The following is a 16,404-nucleotide window of genomic DNA, read 5'->3' on the forward strand; positions in this document are numbered from 1 at the left end:
AAAAAAAAAAAGAAAAAGAAGCAGATGTTCTATAATTGACTTTTTAAATGGAAAGTTATAAGCTAATTTTTTTGTGTGCAAGGAGCATTAAAATATTGAAACTAAGAGTCATTATATTTGTAAATATAATTTGTTAGATTTATAATAATTAGTTTTGTGGTAACGTTTTATTTCAAAAAACTAAATTTGAATAACATATTTCTTTTTACAAAAGAAAAGCAGATTCCCTTTTTTGTCCACCAAAGCCATGCCTCTAAGAAAGGGGAAGAAAAAACCTCACCCATGTTTATGAGAAGTTGGACTAATAATAAATATGTCCCAAACTGCTTTTCCCCAAGTGTTGATTCTGTTGAGCTTTTTAGTTGCAAGTAACAGAAACAAGTTCTTAAGCAAGAGACCGGGTATTCCTGGCTTCAGGAAAGTCCAGAGTGAGGATGGCTCCAGGGTCCTGAGGAGCAGCAACTAATGATTTGTTGGGGCCTCACCTTGGGCTGAAGGGAGCCAGCCTTTCTTCAGCCCTTGTGTTTCTCCGTCCAAGATCTGGATCCCAGAGAAAGAGATTCTGGCCTGCCTGGCTTGGGTCACACTTGGGCCATGATGTCTTAGGGAGGATGGAGCACTGGGAATGACAGTTCCAATAAGATTCTGTCCAATGGGGAGGGGTTGGAGAAGAGTCCTCCCCAGCAAAATCAGAGTGCCCTTTATCAGAAGAAAAGGAAAGGATTAAAATGTTAGTCAAGTGAGAGTCATAGATGCTTACTCCAGACACCCATGGCTGGATTCCAAGTTAAGAGTTCTAGAGCCAAATGAGTTTGAGAGCCTGAGTGAGACAAGGAGAAACTCCTCTGAGAGCCTCTAACATGCTCTGGGGGCCTCCCAGCAGTGGGTAGAGGATACATTGCCTTTAACTACATGGTGCTTTTCTTGCCTTGGAACCCCATTAGCATCTCTGGGAACTCAGCTGGGGGAACCCTGGCTGGGCAGGTCTCCAGCAAGCCTTTTAGCTCTGAGATCCTGTGATCCTACAGGAAGGACGTGTTCTGCCCGCAGGTGGCTTTATTCCATCTTGCTGCTCATCAGGTGAGTCAGAATCAGTTCCCAGCTCTGACTTTTTCCACGTGGGGGCACATCTCAGATGTGGTAAGGTCACGGTGGCAGAGCTGGGACTAGACTGGAGTCCCCTGGCTCCACGTTTTTCCCTTCTGGGGCAGCCCTGAGCCTTGTTGGGAGAGAAGTTAAGGACAACTGTCCATGGTGATTTCAGTTGGTGGGCCTCCCTCTCGGTCCTCCTGCCCTCGCCTGTCCCTGGCCAACTGCCCCTTCTCAGGGAAGACCTGCCCTCAGCTCTCTAAGCCCCGCGATCTAGGAGAGGTAAGGAGGGTGGGTTGACTTCACTATTACTGCTGACTCTGTCCTGAGGAGGAAGCCTCGGCCAGCTCTGGCCACTGCGGGGCAGCTTACTAGTTATCTGTCTTTCCAGATGGACTGAACATATGACAGTGAGGACTGTTTGTCTTGTTAACTGCCAATTCCCTAGGGCCTGTCCCATGCCTTGAAGAATGGGCAGGATTTCACCAGGGAGGGGAGCCAGCTGGGGTTGGGAAGAGAACAAGCTGGGAAGGAGGATGCAGCAATGGCCAGCATAGAGCATTCCTTGGTGTTCAGTGGTGGAATAAGGCCAAAAGGTGTACTGGGGACTCACTATAGTGTCGTTTAAATGCTAGTACACTTTGACCCAGCAATTCCACTTATAAGAATTTGTCCCAAGGGACTAATCCAGACAAACGCACAAAAATGTGTGCACTAGGCTCTTCAATCACAGCATTGTTTTTTAAAAAGGAAACATAATAGACACAGGGGACTCCAAAACAGGGAAGGGTTGGGGTGAGGGCGAGAGTTGAAAAATTACCGATTGGGTACTGTGTACACTTATTTGGGTGATGGGTTCACTAGAAACCCAAACCTCAGCATTACACAATATACCCATGTAACACACCCGCACGTGTACCCCCTGAGTCTACAATAAAATTAAATGAAAAATTAATAATAAAGGAAACAACCTAAATATCCAGTAATAGCAAAGCTATGATATAAAATATGGCACATCCAAAAATAATGAGTTATTTGACATTTAATAAAAATGACAAATTAGGTATGCCTGACAGGGAAATGTGTTCACAATATGCTAAATAGAAAAACAGATTATAAAACAGATGGTAATCTTATTTTTATAAAGTAAATTAACATTTCCATTGATATGTAAATTTATGGACGGGAAAATGTTTGCAGGAATAAGAACCAAAATGTTTATAGTCATTATCTCTGGGTTATAGAATTAAAGGTGACTTTTCTATTATGGTTTTGGTGTTATTGTTATTTTTATTTTTCATTTTTTTCTCATGCTACCTTGTCTAATTTATTATTATCTATATGTATTTCCTAATTACAATGAATATGTGTTTGGTAATCATTTTATAAAGTAAAAAATTCCATGCCAGGAAGTCTGAACCTAACTCATAGGTGATGTAAATTAACTTTTTATAAATTGAATAATTGAAAATGCCCTAAGCAAGTGAGCCAGTTAAAAGAGTTTCATTGAAATCCCTCTGGGAAATTGAAGACTCTGTTGACAAGATAGCAAAAAGTATTCTCTGGCCTGTATTTCTCTTGTAAATTCTGATTTTGGAATGTTGCTTTTCTGCACAAGATGATGGCAAGTTAATACTTTTTTTTTTTGAGACGGAGTCTCGCTCTGTCACCCAGGCTGGAGTGCAGTGGCACATCTCGGCTCACTGCAAGCTCTCCTGGGTTCACGCCATTCTCCTGCCTCAGCCTCCCGAGTAGCTGGGACTACAGGCGCCCGCCACCTCGCCCGGCTAATTTTTTGTATTTTTAGTAGAGACGGGGTTTCACCGTGTTAGCCAGGATGGTCTCGATCTCCTGACCTCGTGATCCACCCGCCTCAGCCTCCCAAAGTGCTGGGATTACAGACGTGAGCAGTGCGCCTGGCCGGCAAGTTAATACTTTAAAGGGAATAGCACAGCAGGTTTTGACCTTGTCAGGTCAGTGTGATTGGGCCACCAAAGTATCCAATTCAGGACAGCGTTTTATAAACTAGCAAAGCAGCCAGATTAATCTTGAGTAGTAAAATTTCAGTTGTGGGTCTGGAATGTGGCTCTGTCACTAATACTGTTTTTCTGGTTTTGTTTTGGGGCAGCAAATGGTTGAGTGTCAAAAGTGTCCTGGGGCCCCCGGCTTGTGCCCAAATCATGTTTACTCCTGTGAACTTTCCTTACAGGAAAACCTGATCGGCGCCCTCTTGGCGATCTTTGGGCACCTTGTGGTCAGCATTGCACTTAACCTCCAGGTAAGTTTCAGTCACCAGCACTGTCTGGGGGCAGAGACACGGCAGATAAGTCAGGGTGTCTTATCCAGGTCCAGCTGCCTCCTTTCTGCAGGGCCTTGCCTACTCCGTCCCTGGGCTGCACCTGGGACAATACCTTGTAGGCCGTTCCAGGATTTCTCTTGATTTGGTGGCCCCACTCCATCCCGCCCTCGCTCTCCTAGCCAGGTCCTCACCGTCTCTCCTTGGGCTTTGCAGTGACCTCCTGCTAGCTTCCCTGGCTCTGGTATCATCCTCTCTTTGCCTTGCCACATAGCTGCTGGAATTACCATAGTGTTGTCAAATTCAACTCTAATTACAGCATTGTTCATTACTTACAAGCCTCTGGGATGCTCTGTACAGCTGCTGGGGACCCCCCTACTGACCTCCAGGTCCCCTCGGCCTGTCTGAGTTCACAAGCAGCTGTGGTGTGAAGCAAGTTGATAGCTAATGAGCTTCTCATGGGGGCACCAGGGAACTGGTGCTACTGGCATGCAGGCACAACTGGGGTTTACACTGGGAGAGTGGGACAGTTAATGCCCCTGGAAGCTGCCTTCTGCCAGGAGGGGTGGGAGGCAGGGAATAAAAGGCCCAGGCTCTTATCCTCTGCTAGGATGATTCTAAGGTGAGATTCACAGGGTTTTTCAGACGGCCCCTGTGGGACTGAGCCACAGTTGCCCACGGGACTAATTCACTCATGAACCACCTTTCATCTCCGTTCCCTGCCTCACTTTCCCCCTCCCTTACTTGAGCTCCCTGGAATCATCTCGTACAGACTACCTGCTCCACGTTCTTGTCTCAGGGACTGCTTCTGGGAAACCCAAATAAGACTTGATACCTGCTAACAGGATGAATCCCACAGCACACTGGCTGGCTTCACTCCACCAGCACTGCCCAGCTTCTGCCTGCAGTGAACTGCTCTCCCTGGCCCTGGAGCAGGCAGGAGACTGTGATCCCTGTGGGCACACGCATGTGCCTTGTTCACCTGTACCCTATGCATCTCAGCTCTGGGATGTGTATGTTTCCATGTGTCGCTGAGACCATGTGGTCTCTTAGCTACTTGAATGATTCATTCTCTTCTTTCTCTGGGGCAGCATCTCTGGTTATTTATCTGCTTCTGGGCAGCCCACATCATGATCCTCCCCAAATGGCAGACTTGGTCCTTTAAGTCAACGTGACTTTCTAGCCTGTTAGTTACCACCTCAATTTCCATGTCACAGGTTCACATTTCTCCAAAAAAGAATATTGACCATGCTTGAGCCATGTAACCACCCCAGGGAGCGCAAGGTCCACTGATACCCACACAACTGCCCAGTGAGAGCTACTGCCATGTAGACAGGAAGGAGTGTGCCATACACTTGGGCATCCAAACATGAGGAATCCTGGAAACTGCAGAGAAAGGGAGGAGGTCGACCCAAGGGCCAGGCCAAGTGGGATCCTTAGACTATGGCTCCTACCCTGAGACTTGCACATTGCCTGTGACGTGCATTAGAAATGCCTGTTTTCGGGCTCACCCACACCTCTGAGACTGACTCAGGATGAGGCCCAGGCGGGTATTTTGTCAGAGCTTCCCAGGGGCTTATAAGAATTCCCAGCGTGTTGGAGTACTACTGTCCTAGAATAACCATCTAGTATTTAGATCCCTACTGTTTTACTCGTCTGTGAGTCAGGACTCCACAAGAACCTGACAAGTCTTCCCAATTTATTTTCAAGTTGGGGGTAGATTTAGGGTAGATTAAAATACATCATAGCATTTTTTCCCCCAAACATATGAGCAAATTACATTATTTCTCGGGTTTCTAGAAATACTGCCACATCCGCCTGGCAGGCTCCAAGGATCCCCGGGCCTATTTCAAGACCAAGACATGGTGGCTGGGCCTGTTCCTGATGCTTCTGGGTGAGCTGGGTGTGTTTGCCTCCTACGCTTTCGCACCGCTGTCACTCATCGTGCCCCTCAGCGCAGTCTCCGTGATAGGTAAGACCAGGGCTGCCCCACCCTCCCCGGGGGTGCTCCCAGCTGTGTGACCAGAGTGCCACTGCCAGGATCAAAGGTGTCCATTGAACAAACCAGCTTTAGCTTGGATAGTAATAGCCTAATACAAAGGACTTCAGACACACCAGGCCCTGTAAGTGCTTACAGATATTAATTCTGCTAATCTTCCAGCCACCTGTTGAGGAAGGTGGTGGTGTTATCCCCATTTAACAGATGAGGAAACTAAGGCACAGGGTAATGAAATTACTTTCCCCAAATAACACTAGTGAGTAACAGGGCTGGGATATGAACTGGGCTGTGTGGCTCCAGGATCTGTTTAAGATTCAGCAACTTTATTAGGATTGCTTTTTATTTCTAAAAGAAGAAGGAAGATAAACCTTAACCCATATACCTTTTCACCGTCAAGATACATTAAGTTTGTCACTGGGTGCAGTGGCTTGTACCTGTAATCCCAGCTACTTGGGAGGCTGAAGTGTGAGGATCACTTGAGGCCAGGAGTTTGAGACCAGCTGGGGCAACATGGAGAGACCCCATCTCTACAAAAAAAAAAAAAAAAAGAAAGAAAGAAAAACAATTAGCTGGGCATGGTGGTGTGCACCTGTGGCCCTAGCTACTTGGGAAACAGAAACAGGAGGATCCCTTAAGTCCAGAGTTTGAGGCTGCAGTGATCTTTGATTGCACAATTGTACTTCAGCCTGGGTGACAGAGCTAGACCCCATCTATTAAAAACACAAATTAAGCTTTTGTAGGGTTTGGGGCCAGGCCAGGCTGGTCTCAAATTCTTGAGCTCAAACTATCTGCCTGCCTTTCCTCCCAAAGTGCTGGTACTACAATCGTAAGCCACTGCACCCGGCCATTAACTTTCTCATCTGCCAGCTTTCTATGATTTCCATAATCACTGAACCAGTGTTTCAGAACTTTTGAACCAACTAAAAGACAAGGGAGCTTTAATGTTCATGAGAACACAAGCAAAACAAAATTAGGAAAAAAAAATTTCTTCTTAAAGAAAAGATGTTAGTACATTAGTGAACAATAGCTTTTTTGTGTGCATAGCAGCCAGGACAATGAACTTGCTTTGAAATATTTCTTTCCATTTTACTGGCAAGCACTACTCTGCCCAGATGCTCTTCTCTGCTCTTAAAGGGGAAAGTCATATTTTGGGTCTTATTCCTCCTTGAGTTAAGAGGTTCTCTTCTATACAAGGGATGGCAGATGCATGGTAACTATGTGCCCCTCCGTTCCTGTGCTCAAGGCAGACATCATTAATCAATCATGGCACTCCTTCCTAGAGAGCAGAGATGGGGCCTCAGAATTCTCAGTGTTTCCAACAGTCACTACCAATCACCAGGAGTTGGCAAAGGAGCAGAAACCTACTTACTTTCCCTGATCCTGTCATAAGGCCCTGTTTTTCCTAACCAGGGTTGGTGAACTGACAGCTTACAAAGTGAATGAGGTCCTCAGACATGGTGTGTTGGTGTGTGTTTTTTCCCACACAGTATTTTTTTAATGTAATTTGAATGTCTTTAGCTGAGGCAAGTAGTTTGCCAGAGTCTCAGCCTGTCCCTGTTGTCTTACTTCCGGACCATTTTCTATGTTTCTGTTATGTTACTCCCCGGCCCCTCTATGTGATCATACCTGTAGCCTTATCACTCTGCTCTGCCCACTGCAGGTATCTCCAGAGGGCTCCCAAACCTTTTTCCCAATGAGAAATAAGTAAGTGACTGGTGCTTTAAATATTAGTCTCCGAATTTTAATAAGGTTCAAATAACCAAATTCTTTTATTTTTTTAAAGAGGCCAAGTTATAATGATAAAACTTCAGATATCAGCCACTGGGAATTAAGGGGCCCTAGAGCTTCTGAAGTCATCCAGTGAGGAGTAATATTAAAAATAATAATGATTATCACTTGTTGGATATCTATGACTTAACCATCACTGCTCCAGGTACTTTTAGTAGTAATACTAGCTTAGTTATTGAGATTGACTGTGTACCAAATGACTTACATATATCATTGAATTACCCCTATCATTCAGAAAAGTAATTTTCAATGGTATGCTGGTAAACCACCTCTCAGAGAGACAAAGGAGAAGAAAAAGAAGAGGAGGGATGGAAAAAAAAAGAGGGATGGAGAAAAGAGATGGAAAGGTGGAAAGGAGAAAAGGAAGACCTGATTTGTAGTGTTTGCCAGTTTATATGGTGTAGACGTTATTACTCCCACTATGGCCGATTTCAAACTACGGATGGTTTTCTGAATGTGTAACAAAATATTTAACATTCTATGAGCTGGTGTCATCTGGATCTAACACCGTATTTCATAGATTAGAGAACTGAGACTCAGGTGAAGTGACATATCCAAGGACACACAGCCAGAAGAGGCAGAACTAGGGTAGTGAGTGATCCAGGTCTGTTCACAGTGACTGCCAGCCCTATTCTTTTGGGCAGTCCCAAGGGTGTTTGAGTACATCTGTGAACATGGAAGAGCCAGGAAGAGGAAAGAGCCAGAGAAATGTCAGAGGTGGGTGTTACGGTGGAAGAAGTAAGCGCCCTGGCCTCCTGCAGTCCTGGGTTCAAGTCTTACCTTCCCCTACCACCTTCATGATCTTGAGTGGGCCCTTTACCTCTCTCAGCTTCAGTGTCCCCATTTGTCAAATAGGAATAATGAGAGTACCCACCCCGAAGGGTGAACATGCCAGAAATAACTTGTGTAAATCGCCTGTCACCCAGCAGGTACTCAATGCTTCTGGCCTTGTAGGAAATCCTCAGGAAGGAAAGCTCCTCTCTGAGCCTCCCTTTCCTAGATGGAATCACACAGGAACCAAGCTCTTGGCAGCATGAGTGACAGGTTAGGAAGTACCAAGTTCCAATGCAAAGGAGCACCCAGAAGGCCTGGGCGAAGGGATGCCCTTTCACTGACGGCAGCCTCAATTGCCTTGTCTTTGTGCTTCATTTTTCAGCTAGTGCCATCATAGGAATCATATTCATCAAGGAAAAGTGGAAACCGAAAGACTTTCTGAGTAAGTTCAGGGATTTGTACTGTGTCCTTAATTTTATATGAATGCTTTTTTTTTTTTTAATTGTAAAACCAGTTCACTCTAATTCAGAGGTTATCTGCCTCCTGCTGTCCTCTGTGGTTCTATGTTCTGCCCTCAACAGGCTCCTGAGAGCTGGAGTTTTTAATCAGGGGTTCTCAAGCCTGGCCACACATCAGAATCATCGGTGAAGCTTTTGAAAATGGACTTTTATCCACCCCATTGGATCAATTTTGAGCATCTATTATTGGGATTTTAGGAGGCCCAATAAAAGAAACCCTCTCTCCCTGACCAAGTTCTAAAGCAATGGGAGTCAAACACAGGCGATTAGAAGTCGTGCTTTACTCCTAATAAAAGCTAGATGAGGGCATTTTAGGTGAGCTAGATTAAAGCATGAAGCTGCTTAGGTGAGCAGCCAAGGGAATGTCCTTGCACTCTCCCCACAGGACCCTCCAGCTCCCAGTCAGACCTTGGGTGGGTCCCCCCAAGAAACACTTGGGTTTACAGAGTGGAGACACTTAGCAAGAATTATGGCTTCACATAGTTTGGGCCAGAGAAGGAAGAAAAAAGATCAAAGCCCCAGTGTTTAATTTTTAAGTAGATTAGCTCCATCCAAGTTGAGAAATGTAGACCAACAGGGCAAGAGGCAGAAGTGTCGCTTTAATGGAGGTCTCTCCCCATGGAAACCCAAGGAGTTGAGAAGAAGCGTCCCCCCAAAACACCTACTAAGTGCTATGTTGTGTTATAGGTGCTGGGGATACAACAGTAGGATAGATGGGGCTTCTGCTCGCAGAGATTATAGTCGTGTGTGTGTGTGTGTGTGTATGTGTGTGTGTGTGTGTGTGTGTGTTGGGGGAGGGGAGAGATAACAATAAACAAGTAACTAAATGAAATAATTTTAGGTTGTAGTGAGTTTTTCAGAGAAAATTGAATGCTTTTGGGGCCTGGGGAGATGGGAACACTTTCCTAGACTGATCAGGGTCAGACTATCTGAGGAGGTGATTTTTCCCCCCAGTTTTTATTTTAATTTCAGGAGTACATGTGCAGGATGTGTAGGTTTGTTACATAGGGCAACGTGTGCTATCATCCCATCACCTAGGTATTAAGCCCAGCATCCATTAGCTATTCTTCCCAATGGTCTCCCTCCCCCAATCCCCCACCCTCCAACAGGCCCCAGTGTGTGTTGGTCCCCGACTATGTGTCCATGTGTTCTCATCATTCAGCTCCCACTTACAAGTGAGGACACGCAGTATTTGGTTTTCCATTCCTGCATTAGTTTGCTGAGAATAATGGCTTCCAGCTCCATCCATGTCCCTGCGAAGGATATGATATTGTTCTTTTTTTTGGCTGCATAGTACTCCATGGTGTATATGTACCACATTTTCTTTATCCAATCTGTCATTGATAGGCATGTAGGTTGATTCTGTGTCTTTGCTATTGTGAATGTGCTGCAGTGAACATATGTGCACATGTATCTTTATAATAGAACAATTTATATTCCTTTGGGTATATACCCAGTAATGGGATTGCTGGGTCAAATGGTATTTCTGCCTCTAGGACTTTGAGGAATCACCACACTGTCTTCCACAATCAATTTACACAAGGAGATGATTTTTTAAGCCCAGATCCAGTTAATACTAAGGAGATTTCTATCCCCAGGTCTGTGGGCAGGGTTTTCCACATACTGGGAGCCACAGGTGCAAGGATCTGAGGCAGGAAGAAGCTTGGTTTGTCCAGTCTCAGTAAGGCTGTGTAGCCAGAGGGTAATGAATAAAGCGAGAGTGAGATCAGGGAGACGTGGAGGACTGGCTGATGTGTAGACCTTATGTGCCATACTGAGGAGTTGAGGAGTGAGGTGGTGGTGGCCCAAGTTCTGTCCTCAGAGATTCTGAGCTCTGGGCTGGGGCCGGGGCATTGGCATTCTTATAGAGCTCACCAGGGTGAAGTGTATACTGATGTCTGCAAATTGCTTTGAAATGTATCAAAAATAAGATGGATTAATACATGGATACAGAGATGGATAGATATGTGAGAAAACAAGTATGAAAGGTCAACTTAGAATCTAGCTGTTGGGACTATGCGTACTCATTATACAACTCTGAACTTTAATGTACGCCTGAAAAATTTTAAAACAGAACTTCAGGGAGAGAAAATTTCCAAGATGTTGTGGATATACAGCCAGGTTTGGGGACCACTCTACATCACTGATATAGAATAAGATCAAGGTGGGACCAAGAGGCCAAAAAAGAAAAGAATTTTACTCTGAAAAAAAAAAAAGCAGAACTTTGCCAAAAGAAAAAAGTAGAGACTTTGGAGCTACTGCCAAGAAGACCAAATGACAGACTGAATTTCAATAGTCTTAATGATGGGGCAGGGGGGTTAGGGCTGGTTCTAAGACCAGTATAGAAGTTTGCGTCCCTTTGGGAATACTCTAGGTAGTCCTAGGATGAGAGCCATGCTAGTGCAAGCAGTACACTATGTGACTTGGAAAAAGAAGGCCCCTCTGGACATCTGTAGTTTTGTAGGCACAAGCCTTGATGAGCAGAGCATGGGCTGGATTGTAGCCCATCTCACCCATTCAGCCAGGTGCCCTTGTGCAGTAAGCAACCTACACAGCTGAACATGGCTGTCTTACCTGGAGTTCCATTATATTCAGCAAACATTCACTCAGTGCTAGACCTGTGTTGGACACTGCAGGTATAGAGATGAGTAAGACCCATCCCTGCCCGAAGAAAACTTTAGATAACAGACTTACTTTGTTGAGCTTAACCGTGGCTCATTCATTCATTGAACCATTCAACAACCATTTTTTGAACACCTCCTACATTTATGAGGCCTAGTACTAAGAATAAAGATAAAAGGCGTTTAACATAGAATCACATTTTCTCTAGACAGTGGGATGAAATAGGCAAAGTTAGTTCTATCCCAGAAAAGTCCAGAGGCCTGTGGTCACCATAAGTGTGGCTTAGAACTCTCAGCTGTTTTTTGGCTGCCTGGGGCTGGGCTGGACCTTGGAGGCTTTTCACCAGCCTTACACAGTTCAATAGGAGTGTGACAAGACTCCAGGGAAGAGACAAGAGCCATGCCACCTGGACCACTAACAGTCTCTGACAGGTCTTTGGAGTAGAATATTGATAGTAGTTATATAGCTATTATATAGTTCCCTTGACATTAGGTTAAATAACCAGTTGGGAAAGGATGAGGTAATTTTTAAAAGGTACATGTTGAGCTCTGAAGGTTAGCCTTTATGTTTTATTTTATTTGGTTTTTTAGTTTGCCCATAAAATGATTTTAGTTTTAAAATGTTACCTATAAAATGTGCATTAAAATCACAGTGCAATACTATCATGGCTAAAATGAAAAAGACAAAATGTAAGTGTTGACAAGAATGTAACTAGAACTCTCTTGCTCTACTGGTGGGAGTGTAAATTGCGACAGCCACTTGGGAAAAACATTTGACACTGACTACCAAATTGAACATCCACATATCCTATGGAGGAATTCCACCCCTCGTTTTATACTCAACAGAAATGCATACATGTGTTTCTCAAATGACATGTACGAGAATGTTCACAGCAACATAATTTTTTATAACTCCAGGCTGGAGACTCCTCAAATGCCCCCCAGCAGTAGAATGGATAAATTGTGTTGTATTTACACAGTGGATCACCATACACAGTGAGAACGAGGGAACTGCCACCGTGCCCCACAACGCAGATGGATCTCAGAAACATGTTGAGTGAATACAGACAAAAGAGATCACACTGTATGGGTCCATTCATATAAAGCACAAAGCCAGGAAAAGCTATCAGTGCTGTTACAGGTCAAGATAGTGTTACCCTGAGGGTGGGGTCTAGCGATCAGTTTCACAAATGAGAAATTTCAGGATCTGACTCATGTTCTCTTTCTCCATCTGGGAGCTGGTTTCATGAGTGTGTTCACTTTGGGAAAATTCCTCAAGCACTTTTTGTATGCATGTTATGCTTCATTAAAGTTTTTTTTTGTTTTTTTTTTTACATTAAGTTTTTTTTTTTTTAACAAAATTAAGGAAGATCGTTTATTTTTTAAAGTAAAGAAAAACCAAAAATACAAACAATAACAGGTCATGGTATGTTGCAGGAGAAGCCTGTTTTTTCGTGGCTGAGAATGTGTACTGTATCTCGGGCCTGTTACAATGAGTCCGTGACAGCCCCTCTTCCCCGCAGGGCGCTACGTCTTGTCCTTTGTTGGCTGCGGTTTGGCTGTCGTGGGTACCTACCTGCTGGTGACATTTGCACCCAACAGTCACGAGAAGATGACGGGCGAGAATGTCACCAAGCACCTCGTGAGCTGGCCTTTCCTTTTGTACATGGTAAGAGAAGCCTCCAGTCCTTCCCCCTGAGATGGCAGGTGGGAGATCAAGTCCTAGAAACCAGAAACATGAATACCCAGCAATAGGGGATTCCGTGAATTGTGGCACATTGTACCAGCATGAAAGACCGTGCTTCTGGAGAGTATGCAGTTCATGGTGAAATGCTTGTTTTATTTATGTCCTGAGTAATATCAAAACCATTATATAGTCTGATGCCAGTTTTACTTTTTAGAAGTGGGTATAGATTTGGTCATGTAATATATCTGTGAAGGCCTGGATGGGAAAGCAAATTGCATCAGTGGTTGGCTCTGGGAGATAGTCTTATGACTCAGTCTTATTTCCTCTTCATCTTTCTGAATTGTCCAAAATTTCTGCAGTAACCATTTCAAACTTTGATGGTAAGGGGAAGAAAAAGTTAAAACTGTAAACAATTTAAGAATGTTATTTTATTTTTTTCCCCAGTATCACACTGCTGTTAGAAGCCCAGGAGATACGGGAAACTTTGTCTCCTAACCCCTCCACCAGAGCTCAGTCCTCTGCCCCAGTTCTATCCCATTTTAAGTCTATAAATCAACTGATTAAGGAAAACATCTACAGTATTTGATAAAGCTATTGGTACGTTCTCGTTCCATGCCCTGCGCTGTGCTAAATACATTTTTATATATCATCTCAGATTCTCTTAACCCTATAAAGTAAGTGTTCTTCCCATTTGATGCATGAGAAAACCAGGGCTCTAACAGGTTAGCTGACCTGCTCAGAGTCCATAAAAGCAGAGTTGGATTTGAAGGCTGGGCCCGCCTGGCCTCAGGTGCCATCTTCCTTCCCTGTGGCCTGCCGACAAAGATGTTCACTGTTTTCCTCTGACATAAACAGCCTGGTCTCTGATTGAGTCTAGAGGCCCTGGAACATCCTTTTTCCTCCGTTTATCCACAAGGCAGAGGATCACTTCCCCTGAAATGGGGGCTGTGTCATTTCCCAACTGGCAGCCAGCCCCGGCATGTAGTTGGTGACAGAGCAAAAGACCATCTCCTTGGGCAAAGCTTTACCCCAGAACAGACCTTTCACTCAGGAAGTCTTGGGCTTCAATCCTCTAAGTGCTGTGTGGCCTTAGCCAAGTCGCTTTCCTTCTCTGTTTCCCTCTCTGTAAAATGGCAAGAATCTCTGGACTTAGAATTGCTATTGGGAGATGCAGGAAGTAGCATTTAAGTCACCCAGAACGTGGTAGGTGCTCAGTGAATGACTCTGTTGTCTTACTTCATCATGACCAGGAGGCAGTGCTGCCAGCTGGAGAGATTTGGCCAAACCAAATTCAGTCAATATTTATTGAGCGTCTGCTGTGTGCTCGACACTATGGTTATAAAAAATAAATGAGACATGCCCACAGAACTCACGGACTGTTGGGAGGCACTGCATATGCACAGCCATCTCATGATATAATATCCAGTGCTATTCCAGCGTTCATTTTAGAATCATGGAGAATGGGCCACGTGTGGTGGTTCACACCTGTAATCCCAGCACTTTGGGAGGCTGAGGCAGGAGGATTGCTTGAGCCTAGGAACTTTTGACCAGTGTGGACAATGTGGCAAAACCCCATCTCTATTAGGAAAAATTAAAAATTAGCCGGGTGTGTTGGCGCGTGCCTGTAGTACCAGCTACTAAGGAGGTTAAGGTGGGAGGATAGCTTGAGCCCTGGAGGTCAAAGCTGCAGTGAGCCATGATCACAGTACTGCACTCCAGCCTGAGTGACACAGTGAGACCGTGTCTCAAAAAAAAGAAAAAGAAAAAGGAAAAAAGAATCTTAGAGAATGGCTGAACAATTGGGGCCCCTCAAATGCAGGCACAGTGGTTGGGAATGTTGATGACTGGCAACACATCCACTTGATGAAGTGTTCTGCAGCAATTAAAGATAATTATGACAACTTCACACAACATGAAGATTGTTTATGGTAACTAAAAACAGCCCAGTCCAAAATTGTGCATTGACTATAATGACAACTCGATAAAATATGGATTCCCTGGAACAAAGACAAAGAAGAAACAGAGGGAAATGAAAGCAGCTGTGTTTTAGTGGTCTCTAATTAGAAGGAATGTTTTAAATGTTTCAAAATGCCCATTAATGTTTCTGTGTTGTTTTTTATACTAAATCAGCTTTGATAAGGGGTTTGGGGTAGACAAATGGGACCAGGCTGTTGTCAAAGTTTTCTGCTTTAGTTGCACTGGGTGCTAGGCTGGCTCAACTTCTTGGGAAAGTGTTAGCAAATATCTGGGCTTTTAAGGGATGGAAAGGACAAGTTGTTGATGCGAGGAGAGGGAGCTTCTCAAACTTGGACTTGCCATCATCTAATGGTAAGTTTCTACTGATAGAGCACCTTCTAAACACCAGGCACTGGGCCGCCCATCTCCAGACGGTGTGGTCTAGCAGGAAAGTGCATGGGCCTGGGAGCCACACTCTCCAGGTTTAAATTCCTCTGTGTCATGCATGGGATCGTGGTAGTACCTGCTTCCTAGAGTTCTTGTGCTGATTTCATGAGATTAAGGTAGATAAAATGCTTAGAACACTACCTGGCATACAAGGAGACGTCATTTAGTGTAAGCTGTGATTATGGACCCCTTAAAAAGAATTCTTATCCCTATTTCCCACAGGGTTAACTAAGGTTTAGAGAAGTTAGTGACTTACCCAAGGTCACACAACTAGTTTAGAGGCAGATCCAAGTTCAAACCCAGGTCTCCCTGACTCCACATGCCTTCCTCATTCTATTCTGTTAAACCTCACACTGGAAGCTTGGCTGGGGGCACGGGGAGTATATACTCATATTCTCTTTTTCTTTGAGATGGAGCCTCGCTGTGTCTCCCAGGCTGGCATGCAGTGGCACAATCTCAGCAATTCTCCTGCCTCAGCCTCCTGGGTAGCTGGGATTACAGGCAGATGCCACCATGCCCAGCTAATTTTTTTTTTTTCTATTTTTAGTAGAGACCAGGTTTCACCATGTTGGCCAGGCTGGTCTCAAACTCCTGACTTAGGTGACCCGCCCGCCTCAGCCTCCCAAAGTGCTAGGATTACAGGAGTGAGCCACTGCACCTGACTTCTTATTCTTGACCAAAGAGCTTGGTGAACAAGTGTCTCCCTCTTGGACTGATCCATTGTTTTAATGGGGATATCCATGGAGCAGTGGAGTGGGAAGAAACCTTCTCAGCCTGATGAATCTTGGCCCTCCAAGAAAGAGTGGACATGAGGGCAGCACATCACCCTCAAAGCTTCAGCCTCAGGACAAAAGGGAATTCCTTCTCAGTACTAGCCAGGGATTAGAGAGATTCACTCTGTGTTTCCCTTTCCCCCGAATGTCTAACAGTAGTTTGGGAAATGCTGAATCATAGCTCAGTCATTCCCTTTCAACCCTGTGACTCTGATGATAGCCCAGCCCACCAGGGTCTCCCGCTCTTGCCTACCTCTGTGGTCCCCACTGACCCCCCTGCTCGCTGCCTTCCACAGTTGGTGGAGATCATTCTGTTCTGCTTGCTGCTCTACTTCTACAAGGAGAAGAACGCCAACAACATTGTCGTGATTCTTCTCTTGGTGGCGTTACTCGGTAAGTTGGCATCTGGATGATTGGGTTTTGCCACCACCAAGAAGCACCAAATGGAGATGTGGG

The 16,404-nt window shown here is 44.8% G+C and overlaps 1 protein-coding gene across 1 annotated transcript in view; it reads left to right on the forward strand.

The window, feature by feature from the left end:
- The window catches only part of NIPAL3 (NIPA-like domain containing 3), a 56,591-nt gene that overhangs the window by 22,289 nt on the left and 17,898 nt on the right, over nucleotides 1-16,404 (forward strand). The window contains exons 4-8 of the mRNA XM_011945595.1: nucleotides 3,299-3,367; nucleotides 5,186-5,357; nucleotides 8,329-8,388; nucleotides 12,609-12,754; nucleotides 16,245-16,341. Of these exons, the coding sequence (XP_011800985.1) occupies nucleotides 3,299-3,367; nucleotides 5,186-5,357; nucleotides 8,329-8,388; nucleotides 12,609-12,754; nucleotides 16,245-16,341 (544 nt within the window). The remainder of the gene's footprint in view (nucleotides 1-3,298; nucleotides 3,368-5,185; nucleotides 5,358-8,328; nucleotides 8,389-12,608; nucleotides 12,755-16,244; nucleotides 16,342-16,404) is intronic.

The sequence above is a fragment of the Colobus angolensis genome, unplaced genomic scaffold (assembly GCF_000951035.1).
Source record: "Colobus angolensis palliatus isolate OR3802 unplaced genomic scaffold, Cang.pa_1.0 Scaffold240, whole genome shotgun sequence".
In the NCBI taxonomy this organism is placed as follows: domain Eukaryota; kingdom Metazoa; phylum Chordata; class Mammalia; order Primates; family Cercopithecidae; genus Colobus; species Colobus angolensis.